Here is a 26,771-nt window from a genome sequence, read left to right as displayed (position 1 = left end):
CAGTAGAAGCAATAACAATCACACGGCAGATGATCCTCGAGTTAGTTTTAAGAAATTAGAAGGAGCTAGTGAACACCGAAACGCTATGTGGAGATATTAAAAAAAGAATTAGTTCCTTTCTTTTCTTTTCTTTTTTTTTAGTTAAATGAAGTTGAAAAAGGCGTTTTTCAATTGAGTTTGTTTATCTCTACATAATAAAAAAATAATTTATTTTTTTCGTCTAATGGGGGCTGCGTTTTAAGCTTTTTAACCTTTAGCAGACCTAGTGCGGTTTCCCGATACGGCATCCAGTTTTTCATGTGCCATCATTAAGGCGCGGATTTCAATGGCACGGATAATTTGGACGTCCAGTTTAAACCAGATGGAAGCACTTGGGCTCTCTTTGATGCGAAATTTGCTCTTTTCCATCGGCAAAACTTTAATTTTGCCAATGGAATTCTAAGCCAAACGAATACCCTAGGGATTAAATGCCTCATAATCATACTACATGGGCGCTGATGATTTTCTGCATCTCGAAAATCCACCGTCTGGCCACCTACACATTTAAAAAATAAGTAACTTCAGAGAAATCAGGAAATTCTGTTTGTGGTAGGCCTGCGTACAGAAGACCGCAAAGCACCTACAGCCTTGAAATTTTTTACAACATTATTTCGAGCCCCGGGTTTTTTTTTTTAATTTTAAATTTCGAATTAGTTCTTTTGTAGTTAGTTATTTAAGCTAAAATTTCACGTAAATTGCCTATTAAAGGGATGAAAGTTTTATCACACTTCTTAAGGGGGTCTGGGACACATTTTGAAATTTTTTTTATTATATACTTTAGAGTTTTGAAATTTTTTGTACTGATTCACCATTTATTTAATAAGCAAAATCATAACATAAATATGAAAAAAAGAAAAATTTTTATTTAAATTTAATTAGTTTTTTTTATAAAAAATGGGGTTGCTTTAAATTGCTATAACTCAAAATATTCTTAAACAATTTTCAATTTTTTTTCAATGAATTACGTACAAATATCTAAGCTTTAATTTTTATTCGGCGATTTTAAAAATATTGATTCAATAAAAATAAAAAATATTTGAAGAAAAATTTCGAAAAATTCGAAGATACTTTTTTTTAAAAAAATCGTAATTTTTGCAGTAAACGTTTTTTTTTTTTCAAATCCGACGAATAAAATTTAAAGTAAACTGTTTGAAAAATATATGCTCCAAGTTTCATTACTTGATCTTTATCGGTTCCTGACTTATAAGAGTTTGAATGCAAGAAATCGGGAAAAATTGCATCATGGAGAAAAAACGCGTTTAAAGTTTTAAAGTTAAGTACACATTAGTTAGGTGCATGAAACAAAAATAATTATATCTTTCGTTCTATTTAAGATAGAAACAAGATTCAAACCTCCTCTTAAGCAGAAAAACACGGAGTAATTTTTTACATGATAAAAAAAATTGCAAAATTTGACGATTTTTGTGTCCCGGACCCCCTTAACGTTCGATGTCATTCGAAAGATTTTTTTTTTTTTCTGAATCAGAGAGATAAAGCAGTGTTGTTGTTGTTGTTTTTCTCAATTAATTAGAACTGCAGAAAGGTTTCTATTTTAGCAAAAAGTCCTAGGCTCAATTCAATTCAAGCCTGGAGTTTGAGTAAAATATATTGCTAGAGACCACGAATTTGAAACCAACTTTTCAAACGTACAAAACGACCGCTTTGCAATGCTTAGAGCCCCATAGCACCAAGCTGTGCAACTTGATACAAGTTTATTGATAATGTGTGCATTTCAATCAAGTTTTTTTTTTTTTTTCTTTTCTTTTCTTTTTTTTTTTTTTTTTTTGTTTTTGATTCGGAGCGGAATTATGTTCTAATTGTGAGCTCTATTCTTAAATTCCATTTTCTACGGGCGGAAGAGGGGGATTTTCCTTTTGTTCGTAACGGAACTCATAACGTGTTTTTCAATTCGATTCTTTCTAATAGACGATTTAAATCATTGTGAATAAAAAAGATTGCAAAGCAATCTTTAGAGTTGGTGAGCGTCAGCGAGCAGGGGGCTGAGCCCCCTTGTTTTTTATACATTTCATTATTTTATGTTTAATATTTTATCCTTATTCCCCCGTAAAAAATCACAAAACATTTCAAGTGTACCAGTTCTTGAATGATTTGAATCCCATCACTGTATATAGTTATCCAGAATTAAGAAATAGTAGGCAGTAAATCCATTTGAAGCTAACTAATAGCCTGCTTTTGAGTTATTCGGCCATTTCTCTCTTTTTGTGTTTTTCAATTTATTACAGCAGTTAACAAGTCCAAATACCGGTTTTTCTCAAAAAAGAGAAAGTATTGGTATTTTAAAATTACGTTAAATTAAAAAAAAATCGATGTTTCCTGCAGAAACTTGTGAACTAATACAATAATTTTGGCTTTCAGGGAAGAAGATTCCTCTTGGCAGGGGTGCCCACCTAATGGGTCATGGCGCAGACTGCGCCATTGAAATTTTTAGGGAGGCGGTTGAGGGGTAAATTTCTTATTTGGGAGGGGGGGCTCTTGCTTTTGGGGGTTACGATATTTAAGGGGGTGCGCCCTTGCTGTTAGAGGGTGGACACCCCTGCTCTTGGTCCCCCCCCCCCCCCTGCAAATATTTCTATATCTTCGTTTTCCTTCAATAACATTTTTTGCCGACTTCCTATAGTTGTTGTATTTAATTCGTGTAATTTTTCTCATTTCTTTTTCAGACGTTCGCGAAGGCAACCTCAAAGTAATTCTGAGCTTATTCTTCAACTTATCGCGCTACAAGCAAGCGCAGAAAAACTCGTCCAGCGTTGCATCCAAAAACAACGCCAACAGCAGCCAAGCGAACGCAAACACAGCGGCGGCCATCGTAAAAAGCAGCATGGTGGCGTCATCTATCGGCAATGATATGCTTTCCAAGTACGAATTTTGAATTTGAAATGTTTTACTTTGAAACTTAAACTAAATGTTTGAACTAATTGTTTCAACTAAATGTTTCAACTAAATATTTCGACTGAATATTCCAAACAAATGTTTCAACTATTTTTTGAACTAAATTTTGATTGTTAAAAACATTATAACGGTTTTTATGTAGATCTTTTTTTTTTTTTTTAATTTACTTGCAATTATGAAAGTGTATCTATATTTACCAGGCATCAGCCGACTTATCAACAAAAAAAAAAAAAAAAAGGTTGTCCAGCATGTCAGTTAATTCGGGGTTCAGTTTGGAAAAAAAAGGGGGATTTCTAACTTCCTCGGAGTTTTTTTCCCCCTCAAATCTTCTAATTTTTTTCTTAGGTCATTTTAGATTCCTTTTCGAGCGGTAAGTTTGTTTACTGAATAGCTATACTATATTCTTTGTGCAATCATAACATATTTTAATTTTACGACTACAAATATTTGCTTCGGTTTCTTTTTTGCATAAGATTATTTATGACTAATTAGATTTTTATTATCAGAATAATAAAAAATGGTATCGTTAATTAATATTTTAACGAAATTAAATAATTTGTAAATATTTATAAGATAAATTAAACTTTTCTTATTTTTATAGTTAAGAATATGTGTAGTGTGTTAAATTAAATATATTTTCCAACCTCGTTTTGTCCTGCATACCGGTAATCATCAGGCAAGTGTTATTGAAAATCTGGTGAACCTCGAATTTTGCGGCATGCTGGCTGGTGCGGGGAAAGACAGTATTCGAACCATTTGTTTACAAAAGAGGCACACCGAAATTTTGCAGTCGTATTTTCACGCATTTTTTAGACTACATTCAGTTCACTAAGTTCTTTTTGATTTTTTCAAAACTCTCTCAATATTTGTTTACCTTGAAAAAATATAAGGCGAGCAAATTTTGAACAAAATTCATACTTTGACTGATAGACAATCAGTATGTACTCATTTTTAAATTTCATGAAAGTCCTACTGAAGTCCAGTTGATTCAAACTTGAAAGATAAAATTTAAAAAGATGCAACACTGCTATGTCAAAAAAAGGTTGATTCTAAAAAGGACTGTAAACCAGAGAAGACGAAATTTTTACCAGTTTTATTTATTTTATTTTTTAACTAAATTTTATATTATTTTTGAGCAATCACGATTGCTTATTGTTCTCATTTGACGGTTTTGATGTCCTATCTTTTTATTTTCCCACCGCCAACCTCCGCACCCTGTCACCGTCGACCGGCTCCTCACGATGCTGCTCCTATAGCGAAAGCCGCCTCCAGGTTGCATCCATGTCCTACACACACACGCATACATACACACACGCACACACACACACACACACAAACACATACACACACATACACACACGCAAACATACCGACACCTACACATATACACACACAAAAACATACACACAACTACCCACACATTCATGCCTGCACACAGACACAAACACATGCCTACACACATACACATACCCCCACACACATATTCATACACACAACTACCCACACACTTATGCCAGCACACAGACACAAACACACATGCCTACACACATACCCCCTACACACAAACACACATGCCCCCCACACACAAACACACACGCCTGATACACACACTCGTGATTGCGAAAAACATAATTTGAATTCAAGATGTCAAAATTCAAATTAATTTTTTTTTAATTTATTTACCAATCACGACTGCCTATTGTTATTAGTTGACTATAATTGGCGTCCTATCCTTGTTGAGGTCTACCGGCCTAAGCGCTGGTGATCCTCCTAGGCGGTGGCGGTAGCGGGCTCCCTCCGGCTCCTTGCCTATGCCCTTCGAAATCAAATTTATTTATACCCGTCCCATGCTACACAATCCTCTTAAGACAAAAAAAGATTTAAAAAATTAATTTGAATTCTGAAATTATGAACTGAGACAGGATCCTACTCATTGGAGTTATTGTTTCTAGAAACAGCTCCAGTCCCCCCCCCCCCCCCCCCCAAGCCTGCCTCTCCTCCTGGGCGGTTACTTGTGCATAGTTGTGTGTGTGCGTAGAGCTGTGTGTATGCACGTAGGCGTGTGTGTGAGTGTATGTGTGTGAGTGTGTGAGCGTGCGTGTGTGTAGGACATGGACGCCTCCGACCAGGAGAAGCGGATAGCTCAGGACCGGAGCAGCCGCGTTGCGCCGCCTGCAGAGGACGGTCGGCGGTGGTGCTGCAGAGGCCCCTGGTCCAAGCTGAAAAAGGCACGGACCTCAAAAACGGTCAAATGAGAACAATAAGCAATCGTGATTGCTCAATAAAACACAATTCAGCACACAGCATCCAACATTCAGCCCCCCGGTATTCGATTCATTTGAATATTGACGTCTTGAATTCAAATAATGTTTTTCGTTCTTATGATTGCGTTCGAAGCCATTTGTAGAAATTTGGAACCCAACGAGTAGGGTCCTATCGCAATTCATGATTGCAAAAATCATAACACTTGACTGCAGTTGATGATCCTTTGATTTTTGGACCAGGGCTTCTGCAAGCACTGCTGTCCTGCGTTCAGGACCTCCTTGAACCTCCTCCTGAGCGGCGATGAAAAATCCTGCCCTACACTACACACACACGTCACCGCCTAGGAGGGGGGACATACTCGCGAAGGTTTGTGGTATGCGGGATGCAGTTTTAAGGGGTGCGGGACACATTTTCAAAAAAAAAAAAAAAAATTAATTTGAAATTTGACATCTTGAATTCAAATTATATTTTCGCAATCACGAGTGTGTGTATGTAGGCATGTGTGTTTGTGTGTGGGGGGGATGTTTGTGTGTACGGGTAATGTGTATGTGTGTTTGTGTCTGTGTGCTGGCATAAGTGTGTGGGTAGTTGTGTGTATGAATATTTGTGTGTGTAGGGGGTATATGTATGTGTGTGGGGGGCATGTGTATGTGTGTGTAATCATATGTGTTTGTCTGTGTGCAGGCAGGAATGTGTGGGTAGTTGTGTGTATGTGTGTGTATGTATGCTTATGTGTATGTAGGCATATGTGTTTGTGTCTGTGTGCAGGCATGAATGTGTGGGTAGTTGTGTGTATGTGTGTGTATGTATGCGTGTGTGTATGTGTTTGTGTGTATGTGTGTGTATGTATGCGTGTGTGTATGTGTTTGTGTGTAGGTGTATGTGTGTATAGGTGTTTGTGTGTATGTGTGTGTATGTGCGCGCGTGTGTGTGTAGTTGTGTATGTATGCGCGTGTGTGTAGGACATGGATGGAGACGGCTTTCGCTATAGGAGCAGCATCGTGAGGAGCCGGTCGACGGTGACATGGTGCGGAGGGTGGCGGTGGGAAAATAAAATGATAGGACATCAAAAACAGTCAAATGAAAGCAATAAGCAATCGTGATTGCTCAAAAAATAAGCAGTTTAGTTTTGAAGTTTGTTGCACTGATTCACTATTTATTTAATAAGCAAAATCATGACAAAAATAATAAAAAAAAATTTTTATCTGAATTTATTTTTTTATTTCTATAAGGAGATTTAAAAAATATTAATTCAATTAAAAATAAAAAAAATTTCGAAAAATTTCGAAAAATTGAAAGATACATTTTTTTTAAATATTATTTTTTGCCGAAACGTTTTTTTTTTTTTTTTTTTTTTTTTTTTTAATATGCCAAATAAAAATTAAAGTAAACGGTTTGAAAAAGATATGCTCCAAATGTCATTACTTTATCTTGATCAGTTCTTGACTTATAAGAGTTTGAATGCACAAAATTGGAAAAAAATGCATCATGGAGAAAAATGCGTTTAAAGATTTAAAGTTAAATATAATATTAGTTAAATGCGTGTATGCACGCAAAAAAAAAAATTATATCTTTCGTTCTAATAAAAATAGAAGCAATATTAACACGTCCTTTAAATCAGAAAAAAAAAAAAATACTCGGAAGTATTTTAAACTTTTTTGTGTTTCGGACTCCTTTAAGAGGATTGTGTAAAGTGAAGAGGCTCGGTCCGGGGGACGGGAACCATTTGTAGAAACAAGAACCCAACGAGTAGTGTCCTGACGTAACTCGTGATTACAAAAAACATAATTTGAATTCAAGATATTAAAATTCAGATTTTTTTTCTGTTTAAACTTTAGTTTTTTATTATTCTTATTTTTTCTTTCTTTGTTTTCTTTAATTTTCATGAGGGAGAAAATATCTCCGCTCCTCGTTCCTGCTCAAAATTTTTGATATGTTTATTTGTATGTGACAAAATAAAATTTTCAATGTGGGTCAATTATCTATCTTCTTTTTTTCTTCGTAGGCTTCCCTCTCCATTCCGGCCGTCGTCCGGACGGAGTATTCCGTGTCCCAGCACCAAGGAGTCCGGTATCTCCATTCCATCAACCTCTAATCCGTCCTCAACAGCCTTCGCTTCGCGAAAAAATAAAATGATGGCGCCATCTACCGGACAACAAGGTAGGCGTTTTGTATATGTAGAACCTTTGGAAGTTTGTATCGCATTTTTTTAAAAGAAAAATAGCTGTAGAAAATAAGAAGAAAGGATAATGAAATGTTTTTATTTTAAAAATGTTTCGTTATTTCAATTTCCTAGGTTTGAAAAAAATACTTTGAGTCATGCCGTATACTGCGCCATTGAAATTTTTAAAGAGGTTGTTTCAAGGGGTATTTTTTCTCCTTTTTTTGGGGGGGGGGAGGTCTTTGTGATGTTCAGATTGGTGGGCCTTTTCTCGTAGTGGGGGGGGGGGGGGTTGGACACCCGTTCCTCGAATGTGCATAGTTAAAATATTAATGTTTTTTTTTTTTAATTTTGCTTAACTACTGTCACCTGTTCAATTTGAAGACTTCAATCATTGTAAAGTTGAAAAAAAAAAGAATAAAACAGATAGAAAAAAATGCGAGTTGTATACGAAACGAATTCATGGATGAAAAGAAAATTATCAAGAGGTGGAATAGTATTGGAAAACGTAAATAATATGTGACAATTTAACTAGAAATGAGGCAAGGAAATTAATAATAAGTTAATAAGAATTAAACTTTGAATAAGTTGAAGTTCGATCTAATAGAAAATGGTTTGGAAATATTAGATTTTATTTCGTCAACACTTCAGATATTATCAATAAAAAGCATGGTATGCTTGTTTCTGTAATTATTGAGTCTGTAATAATGATCAAAATGTCTAAGATACTAATGATCCAGTTTTGGAACAATAATACATTGTCCATAAAATGTATGTTAAATAATACTTTTTTTCATATCTGAAATCCAGTTAGGGTTTTAGAATTTTGGCATACTTACTGTCACAGTCGATAGATGGCACTGATGTGAATAGTCTTGTAAAAGTTTGCAACTCCCACGAAAAAATGCTGCAGAAGTAGGTATCTCCAAATTTTCTTTTTTTGGAAAAATTCACATATAAGTCGCTACAAAAGTTATAAGAGACAATAACTATTCCTGTTGTCTGTTTTGTTTTAACCAGAAGTTTATCCAACTTACGGCCTGTGAACCACATCAAGGCCCATGAATAAATAGATTATGTCCGACCCGCAAGAAGCTTACAAACTGAACAAAAAAAAAAAAAAAAAAAAAATCGGAAAGAACTTAGTTACAGATTAACAGATTAGACGGTTGTCAAGTAACAGAACGCTCACACATCGAGCATTTGTAATTGAAACAAAAACCAAACCCAGTGGCGTAACAGCTTATGGGGGCCAAGGCCTACTGTGCCCATCTCAGTTTCCCTGACCAAGGATGCAAGGCGTCCCAGTTAGGGGGTCATCTCTAACGCGAAACCTCCAGAGTTTAGTTTCCAAGCACGCTTTGGATTCATTTTTTGCGACCCACTTAAAATATGAACTGCTGATTCGACCATACTCAACCCGGGAATCGAACCCGGGCCTGCGGTGTGGAAGCGCTGCCCCTGAGCTTCAACTGAAATCAAAGTTGGAATATTTCTCTTTGCATTCACGTATAATTACTCATTGCTGTGTGAGATAATTTCGAAAATATAATTTTTTAAACTCGGGTTCATCATTTGTGTTCACCCTGCAGTCACTTTTGCAGCACTTCTCATCAGTTTGTGGCGAACGGACCCGTAAAATTTGAAAAAATTCGTGGATCGGTGGTCCCCCCCCTCTCCATTTTCTTTTTCAAAATAAAACTAAATTGAAAAACTACCAATTATCTAGAAATAACATGTTAAATAATTTTCTTACTTACAATTTTGACATGCAAAGACTAGCAGTTATTCTATTTCTTAACCACATGCGCTAAAAATTTATGTGTGTTCGAAAGAAGAAAAAAAAAAACCTTGGAAGACAATTTTACTTAGACCCGTCATTTCGAATTTTTTTCGAGAGGGGAGGGGAATGAAGTCATCAATAGTTTACAGTTACTTTTTTAAGGACTTTAATTACAAAAAAAAAAAAATAAATAAAAAATTGAGAAGTTCTGAACAATTCACCTTCTACATCATTGAAAATAGTCTAAAATTTCGTTTTCGAACTTCATTTTCAAAAACATTCCGGAAGAGAACCTCCGATCTTACGACCAAACGGCACGACCTTGAGGGTCACGGATTTGGACAAAATTCTAGATATAGGTCCCTTCCCACTAGATATGACCCCAGTTAAAGCGGTTTGACTGCGGAGGCCTTAGTTTGGCTAAAACGAGGGTCCAAAGTTTCTAGTTTGACCCTAGAAATGCAATGGCGTTTCCATTGGAAGTTCAGACTACGGCACAACGTTCGTTCTTCCAACACATTCGGCGTCTTTTGTTAGTACAACGAGTGGAAGAGATAACACCTATTTATTAATGGCATTATTTAAGTTACTTATAAAGTCGAAACAATTTTATATATATTTTTTTTATGTACCGTGTACAATAAATCTGAGTTCTTTTCACTTAACCCATTTTTTGCTTATCATTGCGGAATATGTTTGGTAGCAAACGATAAATATCCAGTTAAAGTAAGTGTTGTTTTTTATTAGCAAACCATAAATACATTTTACTAGGAGACGATTAATATAAAACGAAATAATTAGTTTCATTTGCAAACGATAAATATCCTGTTACTATGTTATTTTGGCATTCAAGTTTTTGAAATTAAAAGTAGTGTCCGATTTGAATTTGAGAACCATTCATTAAAAATTAGTATACAACATAATTAACTCAAAGTTAAGTGCATGCTAATGGCTCATACTGCAGTACAATAGCAGACAAATAGGTAAAAAAGTAATTCTAAAGAAAACTCCATTGCATTTCTGGAACCAAATTATCAACTTTAGACCCCCGTTGCAGCCGAACTAGAGCCTATGCAGTCAAACCGCTTTACATGGATTCATATCTCGTAGGAATTGACCTATTTTCTAGAATTTTGTCAAAATCCGTGACCCTCAAGGTCGTGCCGTTTGGTAGTTAGCATTTCACCAAAATTATTAAAAATCCTCTAAGTTTTCGTTTTTTATACCGAAAAACTCCTGGGGGGGGGGGAGATTTCCGAGCCTCAACTCTTCTAACTTCACCTAAAATGACTTAATATTGCATAATTGAGATTTATTTTGAAAAATTTCCGTGAACAGTCTCAAGCCCCATACCTTCTCCTTTCTCTAACGTTGTCTAAGATTTTCCCACAATTGTGTTTTGGACTTCGATTTCGAAAAACTGCCGGTTAGCATACCCACTCCCCAGAACCAGGGCTGTGGAGTCGGAGTCGGAGTCAGAGTCGAAGAGTCGGAGTCGGACTGATTTTGGGGTAAAGGAGTCGGAGTCGGAGTTGTTAGAAAACTTGCCGACTCCGACTCCGACTCCGGGTTTCTTTTCTTCTTTCCTTTTCACTGACTCTCCTTGCATTTTTTAAAAACTGACTACCAATTGGTTCAATTACATGTATAAAAAGATACTAATGAGAAAATAACTGCCATTATGGCAATCAGCTAGCCTGAATGCTTACCGAACTTACTGTAGCCGTCCTCTAGTTTGCTTGCTTTTTAACTTAACTAATAGCGACTGTCAGCAAACGGTTTTGTTGCCTAACATTTTCAAGTAATCACTTTCAAATAAAAATAGAAATATAGTGTTTTGTTCGATCTCAGTTATAAAATAGCGAAAGAAACGTAACAAATTAATAAGTCGAGGCCCGTAGCTAAGGTTGAAACGTTTAAGGATGATCGACAAATTCAAAAACGCTCTGGCGCGAAAGCACGAATCCAAAAGATCCGATGAAAAATAATCTAATGTTTTTTCTTTATTAAGACCATTTCTATAAGCTTGGTGCTCACTAAAAAGTATGGAACAAAATAAGCGTAAATGATTTCTTGATTGCAACACTCAATAATTGCAGCTAATCTTAAAATCTTAATATTAAAGTTAATTCTAAAGCAGACAATAAAATTTAAATTAAAAATTTAGCGAAGAAGAAATATAGGTATAGTAAAAGCTATTCGTACAAATTTGTATACCGCCGTATTTTGTGTAAAATTAGCTCCTGATGTATATGTGCCCTATTTTCGTTGAAATTTGATTGATGAAATATAATTTAAAATATATTCGCGAAAAGTTTCAGAATTAAAGTATTTATAAACTCTGAAATTAACTTTGGGTGTCATCTACCAGATGGGTGTCACCCAGGGCAAACCACCCCCTCTCAAGAACTTGGATTTAGAAAAAAAAAAGCTTTTTTTCTCTCAAGTTACAGCTTTCAAAAACTGAAAGCACACGATTTGATCAATATCTATTTGTTAAACATTAAAGGGGGGCAAATTACAGATAATCATTTTCAAATTTTTTAAAAGGGATTTTTAAGTCATCTCACTTCTTAACTCGTAACTGTTGGAAAATTTGATTTTTAAATTGAATTTCTAACATTGTATGCGCCTTGGGTTTACAATAAAAAACAAAATGCGAAATTTTCATGAAAAGGAATCAATATTTCAATCTCTGTTTAGAGGTTTTCCCCCTTCCCCTGAAGGGAGAGAGGGAGTTGAAAAAATACAATTAAAAAAATCAAAAACATCCGGAGTCGGAGTCGGAGTTGGAGTCGGAGTCGGGCGTTTCAAAATCCAGGAGTCGGAGTCGGGGTCGGAGTCGGTCATTTTCCTTCCGACTCCGCAGCCCTGCCCAGAACACCTCTCTGTCTAATATCACCAAAAGAACATTAAAAAAAAGAAACTTCCTCTTATTTCGACAAAAACAGTTGTCTCAGAGCGCTTAAGATTATCTATTCCTCTGACAGGAAATTCGTCAAGTTTAAATTTATTAGTTGAGTCTGGGGGTGGTACAGAACCCCCAGGGGGTGGTGCGGGGGGGGGGGAGGGTGTATAAAAACAGGATAAGGCGTCGGTCAAGTTTTTTCCCCAGTACACATTTTCGATCCAGTACGCCACTGATCTGGACGGCCGTAATCGAATTAAAGCCGATACATTTAATAAACACTCTCAGTCAATCTTTAAACTGGTAGCTAAAAATATTTTCACAATAGTGAAACGTCTGCATTCGAGCAACTTGTAGCAATTCAGGAAACGTTTTTGCAAATATACTTGATTTTACGGGAAAATAGATTAAAACCTGTGAAATCTGGAAACGTTCCAAGGAGTTCCATAGGTGACGTTTTGGATTTTTTTTAGAGTGCAGTTAAGCACATAAAACACAAAAATAACATAATTTTTCAAAATTTTTAACAATATTCATATGTGATTGGAGGCTATTGCTATTTCTGTGATGTAGGTCAAGGGTACTTACAAGGGGAGCTTCTGAGGTCTTCCTACGTCTGAAACTACTGCCTAATTTCATAAATATGTACCTTGGAAGAACTCGTTTGAAATCAGGGGTGCCCACTGGGGGGATTTTGGATCAGGTTGCGCCAACAAAATGGGGGGGGGGGTCTTTTTTTGAAATTTATTTCTTTAGATTTATTTATTGACTTACTTTTTATTTAAATTATTTATTTTAGTTCATTTATTTTATCTTGTTTATATTTTATTTCATTCATTTATTTAGTGTGTGTGTGTGTGTCATTGACGTCGCACAGAACTTTTCTTATAAAATAATTATGATAATGATAATTAAAAATAAATAAATATTTAAAAGAGAGAGAGAGAGAGCTAAAAAAAAAAAAAAAAACAAAAAACAAAAAACAAAAAAACGAAAGAGGGTTGAGAAAAATAGGGGCGGGAGGATTTGCGCTATTGATTTGGGGGGAGGGGGGTCTTTTTCTCTTTAAATTTATTTCTTTAGATTTATTTATTGACTTATTTTTAATTAAAATTATTTATTTTATTTCATTTATTTTATCCTGTTTATATTTTATTTCATTTATTTATTTATTGTTTGTGTGTGTATGTCATTGACGTCGCACAGAACTTTTCTAATAAAGTAATTATAATGATAATTAAAAATAAATGAATAATATTTAAAAAAAAAGGAGAGCTAAAAACAAAAAAGGAAAAGAGGGCTGAGAAAAATAGGGGGAGGGGGATTTGCGCCATTGATTGGGGGGGGCACCCCTGTTTGAAATGACCATTTGAAAAAAAAACTTACAGACAAACCAAGGATGTTCTCTTGATTAGCGAAGCATTTAATTTGATAACAACAAATTGGAAATTTTTATTGGATTGTTCCTTAGTTGTATCTTGTAATTGATATTCAAAGAATGTCTTTATATTTTTGAAAGTAAAATACTTGGCGATTGAATAAATTTGAGCCGATGAAAAAAAAATGCGCTTTAATAAAAGAAAACTACTTTTTAGAACAAAGCACTTCTTAAAATGCGTAAAATTCTCAGAAAGTGATGCGATAATAGCAGCACATTCCTTTGCTTTGTCTTGCGCTTCTAATTTGAAAACACCTAAGAAAGCGGTGAAAAGAGAAAAGAAAATAAGAAAGGGAGGGGGGGGCGCGGGGGAGATCGTCTCTCAGCAACAGCTGCCTTGTTTAAATTAATTAGAGGGCTGACAAAAGCAATTATCCCTGCTAGAAAGAATTAAAGCGCCAGAAAGGAAATCCTGAAAGTTTTTTTTCGCTCCTATTCATCCATATCGTTTTTAAATTTTAATGCAGAAAGTTCCTCAATTGCTCAATAGATGGCGATGCAAATGAACTTGATTTTCGAATTTGTCAGCCGAAAATAGCCGAAAACATGTAAAATGAATGAATTTAAAAAAAAAAAAAAAACATTGAACAGGCTTTTTTAGGGGGTTCCCGAAAAAGGGATGAGGTTAATGCCGCAGACTGCGCCATTGAAATTTTTATGGGGGTTTGTTTTGAGGTGTTTTTTACTGATTTTTAGAGGGTTCATACTTTGAGGGATATTTTGGACGGGGGTTCCGCTTTTGCTCTCAGGGGGGGGAGGGGTACACCTGACTTTTTACAGCTTTTCCCATATTTTTCTTGGTTTTTCATATGGAGGGAGGGAGGGTGTTCAAGAGAGCATTTAATTATCTTTTCGCTGAGTGTCGGAAAAAATAATTCATTTTGCTTTTTGTCAGGACCAGAAGTCGACTATGATATTGCGGGACACTGGACATAAACTTTTTTTTTCAGTCCCGTCCCCCACGTAGAAGTTTGAGAACACAATTCTTTCCATTCATTGTTTACACCTTACTATATTTAAAAATAAAAAAAAAATCTTTCATTTGGTGCCCTGGACCTGTTCACACTGCACATGGGCGCCCATTTGCAAAATTTTAAGCTGGAGGAGGGGCTTAGATATTTTCCCAATGGTTTAGTAGGATAGTTTCCCCATGGAAACCGATTTCAGTACAGATTAGAGTAATTAAAATTTGACATTTTTAACAACTTATTCATTAATGGCTGGAGAAGAAATGTTTTTACAAATTTTGCAAAGAAAAAAGTACTAAAAGCAGGGAAGTTCTAATTTCGGAAGGGGGTGGGGGGCTTCATCCCCCACTTCCCCCCACCCCATATGGGCTGCTATGCTTGCACGAATGCCTTAATCTAGCCTTGGAGAGCAAACCCCCTCCCCCCCCCCCGTTCCTAAAGAAGAGTGCCTCCCAGGAAAAGGACTCTTAAAGCTTACCTCCCCCCCCCCCCAAAGTTTAAAGTTCTGGAAATTCCATACGCACGTTTGTTATGTGATTTTCAAAAGATGGAGCAGCTAGATGGGATTCTGTGCAATAGGATCCGAGAGTCGCTGATGAAAATTTATTGGTACAAATATGTCGTAATGATCTGTTATTAGCGCATGTAATATGAAACATAATTTAAAATGCATCAGGAAATTCATTATAGAAAAGAAAAGGAATGCAATTTGAATTAAAATGTAGAAAAACTACAGGAAAAAAAGGTCCTTCAAACTCGGAGCAGCAGCTGTCTCCTTTTTCTTAATTAGAACACATGACAGTTTTTTTTTCTCCTTAGAATCTTTGAAGTATCACAATAAACAAACAGAGCTGGAAAAAAAAAAGGTATAATGAGGATTTAATTCTTTCCGGTTTCTAAAGTTAATCATACTGCCAGTAGCGTCGTTACGGAAAGGCGAGAATGTGGTCTGCTCTGATTAAGACCCCTCTGGATCGAGGGAGGGGGTGATGACACCCAAAGCTGATTTCAGAATTGATAAATAATTTTAATACTTCAACTCTGAAATTTTCCTCCAGTATATCTTGAATTATTTTTAATCGATCAGTTTTCCTCGAAACCAAAACACAATATTGTGGGGAGTTGGCAGTTACACATCGTCGCCTCAGAGCAACAGTAGGATATCTGAGTGTTATTCCTGGGATTAGATGTCTTAGTGTTGCTCTGAGACGACGATATGCAATCTAACATAAATAAAAACTGAGCGTATGTACCTATTTATCTATATCCCAGTTACTTCTCCCGAACGCCAGCGAACTAACCATCGAACCAGGTATCGATAGATTCGTAATTTTCCCGCCTTTATGTTTGGCTGTTTAACATAATCCTCCGATAATAATTAGCGGAGATATCAATTAAAAACAATTAATTCTGGCACTTAGATTTCGACGTAAAATCTTTATTTTTCGAAGGCTTTCCTCCATTCAAGTTATTATTCAGTGCTTCATCTCAACTTTCCATAACAATGCTTTTATTAAAATTTGTAGCGTGAAGAAAATTCATTGATCTGTTGTAATTTTTTTCCCTCGAATGTGTACAAATAAAATTCTGGCTTTTGTTTTGAGGCTTTTCCTGTAATCGGGGGATTTAAAAATGTTTCCTTTTGGGTTATTTTTCCGCAATCTGAAGCAAAATTTTACGTTTTTTTTTTTTTTTTTTTTTCGTTCAAGCGCGACTGTTGAACTCGCGTCACTTGACATAACTTTCATTTTCGAGGAAAACCGTGCATAGCCGGGCGACCAACGCAGCTAGTTTTTACATAAAGTGCGTTATACTTGCCTTTACGATTAATATATTTGTCTTTAAACTTAAACGTTCATTACACTACGAAAATTTTTATTCAATTGTTTCTGCAAATTGTACGAACTTCGTGTTTGCATAAAACATTATTTGTTTTATTATTTATTTATTTGTATATTATTTGTTTTATTTGTGGGGTGTGCGGGGGGGGGGGGACACACCCTAACTTACCGCCTTAGGTGACACTCGTGTTAGAAGCGCCACTGATATTGCGAATGAAGAAACTCCGTACCCTCTCAACGAAGGTGGTATCTCTAGTAATTTTAGCATTTAAACGACAAACAGAAAAAGCCAGTACCACAGAGAGCAATGTAAACTATTGCCAAAAGAAAGTATAGATAACCATTGTTGAAAAATAGTCTAGTTTACCTCGTTTATAACGATGACCTCCTTTAACGAATCATTTGTTAAAACTAGTAATTCTAATACAAATGTCCGCCAAGGGCAGAACTACATCCAATAAGGACGAAACTGCAGTCTCTGGATGTCATAACCGGTCTGTTGGTATAGTAATTGCATGTAGTTCTGCCTTAGCCCTGGGTTAAGGGCGGTAACTTACCTTATAATTCAACAATATATTTGCTATTAAAAAATGACTATCAAAATTATCGTTTGAAATATCGATAGCATAAGTTTCCTAATGTTATCGATGTTATTCATTTAGCTTTAAAGCAGGGATTCGCATTTCTCTAGCAGACTTTCGAGTTGGTTATTAAAATTCATAACTCTTTTAACCGAGTTCTTTTTCCTTTCCACTTTTAGGGATTACATTTGTATTATTAGGAAACTGCACTGCAGCTTACTCGAATGTTCCAGATTTGAAGCCCCCGAGTATTAAACGAACCCCAAATTGAAAGCCATTTTTAATCCTCCCTTCACTTCGTGTCCCGCATGTAAACAGATCCATTACCGCGTCGCGTTGCCATGGCAACCACCATCACTAACGGCGAAGGGATGCGTTGATCCTCCAGTTCCTCCGTTTTTGGGAAGAGATGGCGCGCGTTGTTCGGAGAGAGAGAGCACTTTGTCACAAAGCCATTCCGTTGTATATAAATCTTGATATGAAACTTATGGAGGATATTTTTTGCGTCAAAGTGGATATAAATAGAAGTGCAATGGCGTGAGTCCTTTCTAGGGATTGGTTTAACCAAGAAGAGACTTTTTTCGTGTATATTTTCGATATTAATGTTTCAAAAAAGCAATTTTACATAGTAGTCGATGGTGTTAGAAGAAAGGGAGCTCCTCCCCGGAATTTTTCCGGGACTGAAGTCTTGAAAACGCAATCGTTGCACATCTCTTATTACTCTGGGAATAGGGACCGGAATTCCGAACGGTTATTTTTTCCGAAGTTGAAGCTTCAAAGTCTCAGTTTTAGACGATCTTAGATGATATTAGGGATAGGTTCAAAGGCTTATCCTGGATATTTTTTAAAGAAACACAACTGTATGACACCTTTGATTACATAAGGGTAAGCAAAGGGGTTCAGTACAATCCTTTGAAAACTTTTAGAAATTGAATTTCTAAAGAGTAGTGAAAAACAATCGTCCCCTCCTTAAACAATTTCTGGATCCGCCTTTGGGTTTAACCCTTGCTGTTCGCAACGGCAAACCACGTGACTTTCAGTAGAAGAATAAAAAAAATAAGCGAATATGTTAATATATGAGAATGTGTGAAGATGTAGAAACGTTAAGAGAATGTTAAGGCTTAAAAGTGAATACTTAATGCTCTAAGAGAGGCCAACCGCATGAACTTCAGTTACTGAAAGAAAAAAAAATGAATACGTTACGATCAAAAAACGTAACCTCTTCACACATTTCTTCACACGAATGTTACGAGAAAATTAAAATGCAAAAATGTGTGAAGACGTAAAACTGTTAAGATAATACTAAAATGTAAAAATGTGTGAAGACGTAAAACTGTTAAAATAATGCTAAAATGTAAAAATGTGTGAAGACGTAAAACTGTTAAGATAATACTAAAATGTAAAAATGTGTGAGGATATAAAATAAAAATGTTAAGAGAATATTAAACTGTAAAAAAGTGTGAAGAAGTAAAAATGTTTGGAGAATGTTAAGATGTAAAAAGGAATGCTTAATGTTCTCAGCGAGAAAGCACATGAGTGTTGATACAGTGACAAAAAATAAGCAAACATATTAAGATGTAAAAACGTGTGAAGATGTATTTCATCTTCATAAGTTTCTCCACACAAACGGTAAGTAACTGTTAAACTAAAAATGTGAGAAGATGTAAAGAAAAGTTAAGCAAACTCTAAACTATAAAAATATGTGAATATACAAAAACGTTAAGAGATGGTTAAGATATGAAAAAAAAAACGGTTAATGTTCTCAATGGAAACTCAGATAAATTTCAGAAATTCACAAAAAGGAAGCAAATATGCTAAATGAAAAAAAGTGTGAAGATGTAAAAAAGAAACGATTACTGCTTTCAACGGCAAACGAAATGCCTTTCAGAAACAGGAGAAAAAATAAGCAAATTGTTTTAAATATGAAAAAATGTGAATGTTTAAAAACATTAAGATAATTCTAAGATGTAAAAATTTGTGATGATGTAAAAACGTTTAGAAAATGTTAGAATGTAAAAATGTATGAAGATGTAAAATTTTCTGAGTATGTTAGGATGTAAAAAGGCATGAAGATGTAAAACTTAAAAAGAATGTTATAATGTATAAGTGTATGAAAAGGTAATACTTTAAAGATAATGTTCGGATGTAAAAATGTATGAAGAGGTAAAACTTTAAGAGAATGTTAGGATGTAAAAATGCATGAAGATATAGAACTTTGAGATCATGTTAGATGTAAGAACGATTACTTTTGTGCAGAAAAATAAAAAAGTCAATGACATAACATAATTTAAGCACAACCTTTCAAAAATATTGCATGCACGTGTTTTGGAAGTACAAGAAACTGCTTTAAAATAAAATTGATGATTTTGTTCAGGGGGGGGGGGGGCTGAATTTGTTCCCGAAAACAATGCCTGTGTGCATTGAGGAAGATGAACCCTGTATCTCAAAACACGTGTACACGGTTTGTATTTAAAAATTTATCTTTTCATGGCGTGTTTTTTATTTTTATTTATTTATTTATTTTTTTTTTTTTTTTTAATCAATCATGAATTGCTTATTGACCAAAATTGATGTTTCTCTGATTTTTCAGATGACTATGATGACGGTTGTTTCTAATATTTATTTAGAGAGCGAAATTTTCGTCGTCATAGTTACAAATCGTCTGCGGTTTGATTTTATTCATTTTTTTTCAGATCTTAACTCAAGTAGACTGTACATTAAAAAAAAGATATTTAATTTTTTTGTGTAAAATTACGATTTTTCAGGGGGGAAAAAAAACACCTTTATAGATAAACTTAAAGAGCAAAACTTCATCTAAAAAAAATCTAGACTACTTATTCCCATCATTTAAGGTTGATAAGAAAAATAAATTCTTAACGTTATACGCTGTAAATAAAATCTTTATGATAAGTGTACTGGTGGATATCGGCAATAAAATCTTTACCTTAATTACCGCCATCCTAATCACCATTCCTTTTTTATGGACCTGCCTCGTACTACTTGTTCTAGAAAATCATCAGTCATTTTTTGAAGGGTGGAAATTTCTTGGAAATTTCCATTCCATTTATAGAAACAAGAAACTCAACGAGTAGGGTCCTATCGCAATTCGTGGCTGCGAAAAACAAAATTTGAATTCGAGGCGACAAAATTCAAATAAATGCTGGATGTTCATTTCTTATAATTAAAATTTCATTTATTAAAAAGTAGAATGTTATCTATATTTCATTGCACTTTCGCTGGAACAAAACGCTTTTATCTTCACTAATAATAAAGCTGAATGTCTGGATCTCTGTCCGGGTCTGGATGTCTGTGAGGCGCATAGCGCCTTGATCGTTTGGCCGATTTTTATGAAATTCGGCACAAAATTAGTTTGTAGCATGGGGGTATGCACCTTGAAGCGATTTTTCGAAAATTCGATTTTGTCCTTTTTCTATTCCAATTTTAAGAACATTTTACCGAGCAAATTATCATAACATGGACGAGTAAATTTCCAAATTATCATAACGTGGAACCGTAACATGGGCGAGCAAATTGGCGAGAATTTCATCGTCTATTATCTTTACTAATAATAAAGCTGAAAATATCTCTGTCTGTCAGGATCTCTGTGACGCTAGCGCCTAGACCGTTCGGCCGATTTTCATGAACTTTGGCACAAAGTTAGTTTGTAGCATGAGGGTGTGCACCTCGAAGCTATTTTTCGAAATTTCGATGTGGTTCTTTTTCTATTCCGATTTTAAGAACAAAACTATCGTAAGATGGACGAGTAAATTACAAAATTATCCTAAATTGGAACCGTAACATGGGCACAAGCCAATTGGCGAGATACGAAATTATCATAACGTGGAACCGTAACATGGGTATAAGTCAATTGGCGAGAAAATTCACCATACATTATTTGTAAATATACAGGCGAAACAAAAGACCTTTTAATTTTTCTATTACGGGCAAAGCCGTGCGGGTACCACTAGTTTGTAAATATGCATGCGAACCAATTGACCTTTTAAATTTCTACTACGGGCAAAGCCGTGCGGGTACCGCTAGTCCTTATACAAAAAAAAAAAAAATCCCACACTGTCTATTCCGTGCAGGGTTCTCTCCCCATTTGCAACAACTTAGACCACTTCCTCAAAACTAGCGTGACTTCAGCACATCTAACAATGCAATAACATGTTACGACTTTTTTTTTTTTTTTGGAAAAGACGTATTCTTGAAAAGACATTAATCCCCCTTTCCCCCAAGTATTTCTTTTTAAGTACCATTTCCAGCTCCATGTATTTATTTAAACTTTTTCTCTTTCAGCATAAAAATGCATCCCGTCTTATCTGTTACATCACCATCTTTAACAATTCCTTCGATCTGCATAATTTCATTGGTTTTTCTAGAAATTGGTTTCTTGGGGGAACACCTGCTTTCTATTCCGAGCCATCTAAACAAGTATAAATTTCGGAAAACGTTGAATTACATTTGCAAATTTAAGGCCTTAGGGGCAGAAATGGCTCGGTAGCTGTTGTATTCCCATGGCTGACGGCCTACGTGTTTCGATTTGTAAACAAATCTCGTTGTCATGACGATAATCATGTGTTCCCGAAACCTCAAGAAAAGGATGCGGCTTTGCCTCCCGAAAAAAAATGAAATTTTAATTTACCCTCGAGGGAATTTTGATCGTTTTAAAGAAAATTTCTTGGTTACGGGATTTATGTAGAAGCATTTATCTCAGTAATTGTGTCAATTAGAGTTTGTTTCGATTTTATGCATGTTGTTAAAAATATACAACAGAAAGTAGTGCTTAATTTCTGAAAATGAAGTCTAGATTTTGGTAAAATGCTGCCATCAACCAGGGCTATGGAGTCGCAGTTGAAGATTCGGGCTGATTTTTGGATAATGGAGTTGAAGTCTAAGGTTCTAAAATTTCGGAGTTGGTCATTTTCCCACCGACTCCGCCAGCCCTGCTATCAACATCTGTTTGTTTGGAAAACTATAAAAAATGTGTCGTCTGATATTAATGTCCTCAAAACCCTGTTTCTAAAGTATAAAAGTTTACACCGGAAAATAAAACAACGACTGCTGTAAAAATTTACTGAATTTTCGTAATCATCTCAGTAGGATTTAATTCTTCATACTGATTATTTCTTTCGTAATTATCAGTAGAATTAATTTCAAGGATCATGAACTTTTTTGCCGTTGTTTGCTCTAGTATTGCTTTATTTTATTCTTTTACTTGTTTCTTGTTTCAATTTTTATAGCCTTTTAAATTTATTTTGAAACTCCTCATCATTAATATCTTTGAAGAATTTCTTGTTCACCAAAATTATAGGGGGGGGGGGGGAATTATCTGTAAATCAACTCTATTCCAAGCATCCCGAATAAGCCAAGGTTTAAAGCAGTTACCCTGACCCCTGACGGGCCATGATTATCGGACCATCTTTGACAACCACCTTCCTTTTTCGATTGAAAATATTGGAAAGCCCCAATCTGGAGGGGGATTTGGGGCCATTTTTCTGTCTGCTGTGCACTTGTTACCTCTACTGTCCATGGACGTTACTGGGAGGCTTGTGGTCTAAACATGTCACTACGTCTGATTTTCTTTGTTGTTTTTAGATTCTGTGTGCTCTTCCTATTTATTTTCCGCTAATTAAATAAAACAAGCTGCTAAATAACAGTTAAAGTTCAATTGAAGTGCAAAATAGTCCGCCAACTGAAAATAACAAGATATTAAATAATAGTAAAAGTTTAATGGAAATGTAAAATAGTCCGCCAACTAAAAATAACAAGGTATTCAATAATAAAAGTTCAATTGAAGTGCAAAATAGTTCGCCAACTAAATTAAACGACATTAAATTATCCAGTATTAATCACAAATCTAACCGACTACATCACTTTAACCCACGCACATTTTCCACTTCTCAGTGACTGCCAAAAGCCGTTTTTCTTCTAAAACATTCCAACGAGACGAATGAAAAGCTAGAAACAAAAGAAAATGCGCTCCAAATGAAAACGATCCGTCACCGTCACTTTACCACATTCCTTCTTTCCCGGGTTTTCTCTTGACGTCACCCCCGGGAATTTCCCGTTTTTATCACCAAAAACTCGCAATAAAATGTAATTTTCGATGCAGGGTACATAAATGTATGGCATCTTCCTCAGCTGAGAGGGTTTCTTCTGCATCTGGTCTTATTTCATCCGGATGACAAGTTACCTTCGGTTGGGTTCGAATAGAATGAATGGGGGGTTGGTGGAATAAGTAAATGGGTTCTTTCGACATAAATATCACAAAACTGCGAGACATTCTTTTAGAATATTTGCATCTTGTTGTGGATAATTATAGTGAATACTTTTTGAAAGATTTAGCAGAATGGTGCAAATACAAGACATTTTTACAGAAGATTGCGCTTTTTCAGAAGAGGTTTTTTTTTGTTTTGCGGGAAGATATGTCGTTAATGAACGAACGATTCTCAATAACCGAGACTCCTTTAAAAGAAAGGTGCAACACGATCTTTTAAAATATGATCGACCGTCCTTTCGAACGATGATAGTTATTTTATATAGTTCTCTCTCTCTCTCTTCCACATTTTATTTCTTATTTTATTTAGCTTTGTATTTGTCTTTTTTAAATCTTTTGATGTTACTTTCATTTTTTACACATTTAAATTCATTTTTTGTAGCACAGCCAGCAATGACATTAAAATGGGGTTTTTGATAAGTACCTCCCTTACATGTGAGCCATTCCCAGAGTCGCAGAGAGCCAAGGGGGGGCCCCTAGTCAGTTATGTCGCTGGGCCCCCTCCCGCCCCCCCGAAAAAAAGAAAAAAGAAAAAGGACAAAAAAGGGGGAAAGAAGAAAAGGGGCGGAGAAAGGAAAAGGAAAAAAAGAAGAAAAAAAAAGGAAGGGGGGGGGGGAGAAAAATCAAAACTGCTTACTACAAAACAATTAACTCTATTTTAAGTGCCACAGCAATAAATACCAAAAGAGTAAATTTTACCTAATCTTTACGTTTTCTCTTATTCGGAGTCCCCCCCCCCCCTTTTTTATTTCTTCCTTTCTATTTTGTCTTCTTTCGTTTCTTTTTTCCATCTTTTCTTTCGTTTTTGATGTTTCTGTGTCGCCCCCCCCCCAAGGCCCGGGCCCTTACTGTCCGAATAGGCTGACATGTCCTCTCGTCGCTCCTGGGAGGTCATTCCAAGCTCGTCAGCTTGCGAGATCGAGATTTTCGCTCACGTGATCGTTTGTGACGTAGAAATGTCGCAAAGTAGTATTCTAATCTACTCGAACCTAGCTTGCGGCTAGGTTCGAGTAGACTGAAATGCTACTTTGCGACATTTCTACGTCACAACCGATCACGTGAGCGAAAATCTCGATCTCGCAAGCTGACGAGCTTGGAATGACCGCCCTGGCCATTCCACAGTAATGGACGCACCATTGTTGCAGAAAACTCCCTTCCAAGAGCTCAAGAAATTTTATATTCTTGTTTCATTGCGTGGAATTTATGACGAACGGGAATTCTACTTCTATGCAATGCAATACAATTTTGAATATTTGCATATAATGAACTTAAAGCCTGAAACTAAAGTACCCAACAACTCAGCGTAAAATCCTACTGACCAAGTGAAAAATCCTTTGAGACAAAAAGATGAATCTCAACGACTAATGAGAAGGGAAGTTCTGAAAACCGAGAGTAACGTGCAGCTACTAAAGGAAACGATGGTTGCTGTTAAATTTGAAATCGGAGCACTTTGAATTACGTGAATGTTATGTTTCGTTTGCTCTTTTTCAGTGTTGCGGAGTCGGAGCTAAAATGCTCTGCTCCGACTCCGATTCCTTTAAACCGAAATCAGTCCGGCTCCTAGAATTTTATAGCTTGCGATTCCAACTCCTTTACCCTAAAATCAATCCGGCACCTAGAATTTTATAGTTTTCGATTCCAACTCAAATTTTATAGTTCCAGCTCATTTTCCCTAAAATCGATCCGGCACCTAGAATTTTATAGTTTTCGAATTTTATAGTTCCAACTCATTTACCCTAAAATCGATCCGGCACCTAGAATTTTATAGTTTTCGATTCCAACTCGAATTTTATAGTTCCAGCTCATTTACCCTAAAATCGATCCGGCACCTAGAATTTTATAATTTTCGAATTTTATAGTTCCAACTCATTTACCCTAAAATCGATCCGGCACCTAGAATTTTATAGTTTTCGATGCCACTAGAATTTTATAGTTTTCGATTCCAACTCATTTATCCTAAAATCGATCCGGCACCTAGAATTTTATAGCTTTCAACTCCAACTCATTTACCTTAAAATCAATCCGGCACCTAAAATTTTACAGCTTTCAATTCCAAACCCAAAATGATTCAGACTCCGACTCTTAGAATTTTATAGCTTTCGACTCCCGAGTCCGACTCCTTTGCTCCAAAATCAATCCAACTCCGACTCCGCAGCTATGGCTTATTTTAACTTTCTTAACGCATGGCACGTTTATGTTCGTTGCTAAATGTCATTTGGTTCTTATCGCGCAGTTAAAAGAATCCTTTCAAGTTTTAGACAGTAGCAAATAATTTAAGGGTTTACTTTTCGCACGCTGTTCTAATAAATACGGAACTCAAATGAGACTTACAGAATCCTTACATCAGCATAGCAAATTAAGATTCAAACTAATTAATACAAAGATGCGACGTCATGTCCAAAGCTCTGGAGATGCCATGGAATACCTCTCAGAAGCACTTTCAATCACAATTACTAAATAATGTTAGAGAGTGAAAGAGCTGCACTTTCTCTTCATGATTCAGATGAGTCAATGGCCATTAAGCGAAGAGCAGCATCAAGAGATCCTAGATGCTGATGGAATTTAAATGTCAGCGATTGGAACCCATAGAAGTTTATAGTGAAAGCGTTTCTTTTGTGCCTCCAACGAGTTGAAAGAACAATACTCGAGTTTGCTTCGTAAATTAAAAGAATGGAGAAGCATTGAGATATAAAGTGCTCATTTGAGTATTTCAGTAATGAAAAGTTAATAAAGCTGCGCAACATAAATGCAACTGAAGAATTAATTTCTTGTTTTCCCCTTTGTTTTATCCTCTCGTGTTCTTAAATGGTATCGTGTTCTTAAATGTTCGCTTCATTTTCTTAGCACGTTTATTTTATCCAAAAAGTGAAAAACTTTGCTTTCCCTAGATTTTTGTTTACGAAGCTGTGAAATCGAAGTGAAGAAAGCCTAGAGAACAACGATCAACATGCGATTTTCTTTTTTGCCAACCGAAACTCTCAGATCATCCAACTGTCATTAAGGAATGTTTCTTTTATCGCTCTGAACCACCCCTCATTGTTGTTTTGAGAGTAAAGAATGCGAAAAATTCTCTTTCCGTTCGTATCATAAGCGTTTTCCATTAAGTTCTTTTGTAACTTAATGTCACTCATTGTTGGGAGGAGAGTTTTGCATGATTAGATTGTGGATGCAAATTACGGAGACTTGAAAATACATTTTGGGGAAAAAAGGGGAGTATGATTTATTGATGAGAATTATATTTAGATGTACATTAGATGTAATAGAAAATATATAATGGTTCAGCTCCTATGTATGTTGAAATATTTAGTTCTAGAATATGATGATTGCTTGCAGGACCGTACCTCAACTTTTGTTTCAGGGAGGGTTTTATCAAACATATTTCTCGTAAAATCGCTATGATTACTAATATTCGATTTCATTCATATATTGTATTGATGTTTGTTACAATAGGTTTTTTAATTGAGGGGGCGCTGTTTTAAGGGAATTAACACGTGCAAATGTAAAATATGACGCAGAAAAGAAATGATGGAGGGAGTTGAAACAATTGACAATTAAAATTAAAATGTAGTTAAGTTTGCAAATTCATAAATTTCGCGA

General features: G+C 35.6%; 1 protein-coding gene across 1 annotated transcript in view; it reads left to right on the top strand.

The window, feature by feature from the left end:
* LOC129229738 (neuron navigator 3-like) overlaps window positions 1-26,771 on the top strand; it is a 707,938-nt gene that overhangs the window by 373,922 nt on the left and 307,245 nt on the right. Inside the window, exons 8-9 of the mRNA XM_054864105.1 lie at window positions 2,878-2,916; window positions 7,220-7,374. Of these exons, the coding sequence (XP_054720080.1) occupies window positions 2,878-2,916; window positions 7,220-7,374 (194 nt within the window). The remainder of the gene's footprint in view (window positions 1-2,877; window positions 2,917-7,219; window positions 7,375-26,771) is intronic.

Source organism: Uloborus diversus, chromosome 9 (genome assembly GCF_026930045.1).
Source record: "Uloborus diversus isolate 005 chromosome 9, Udiv.v.3.1, whole genome shotgun sequence".
Taxonomy (NCBI): Eukaryota; Metazoa; Arthropoda; class Arachnida; order Araneae; family Uloboridae; genus Uloborus; species Uloborus diversus.
This window is presented reverse-complemented; position numbering and strand designations above follow the sequence as displayed.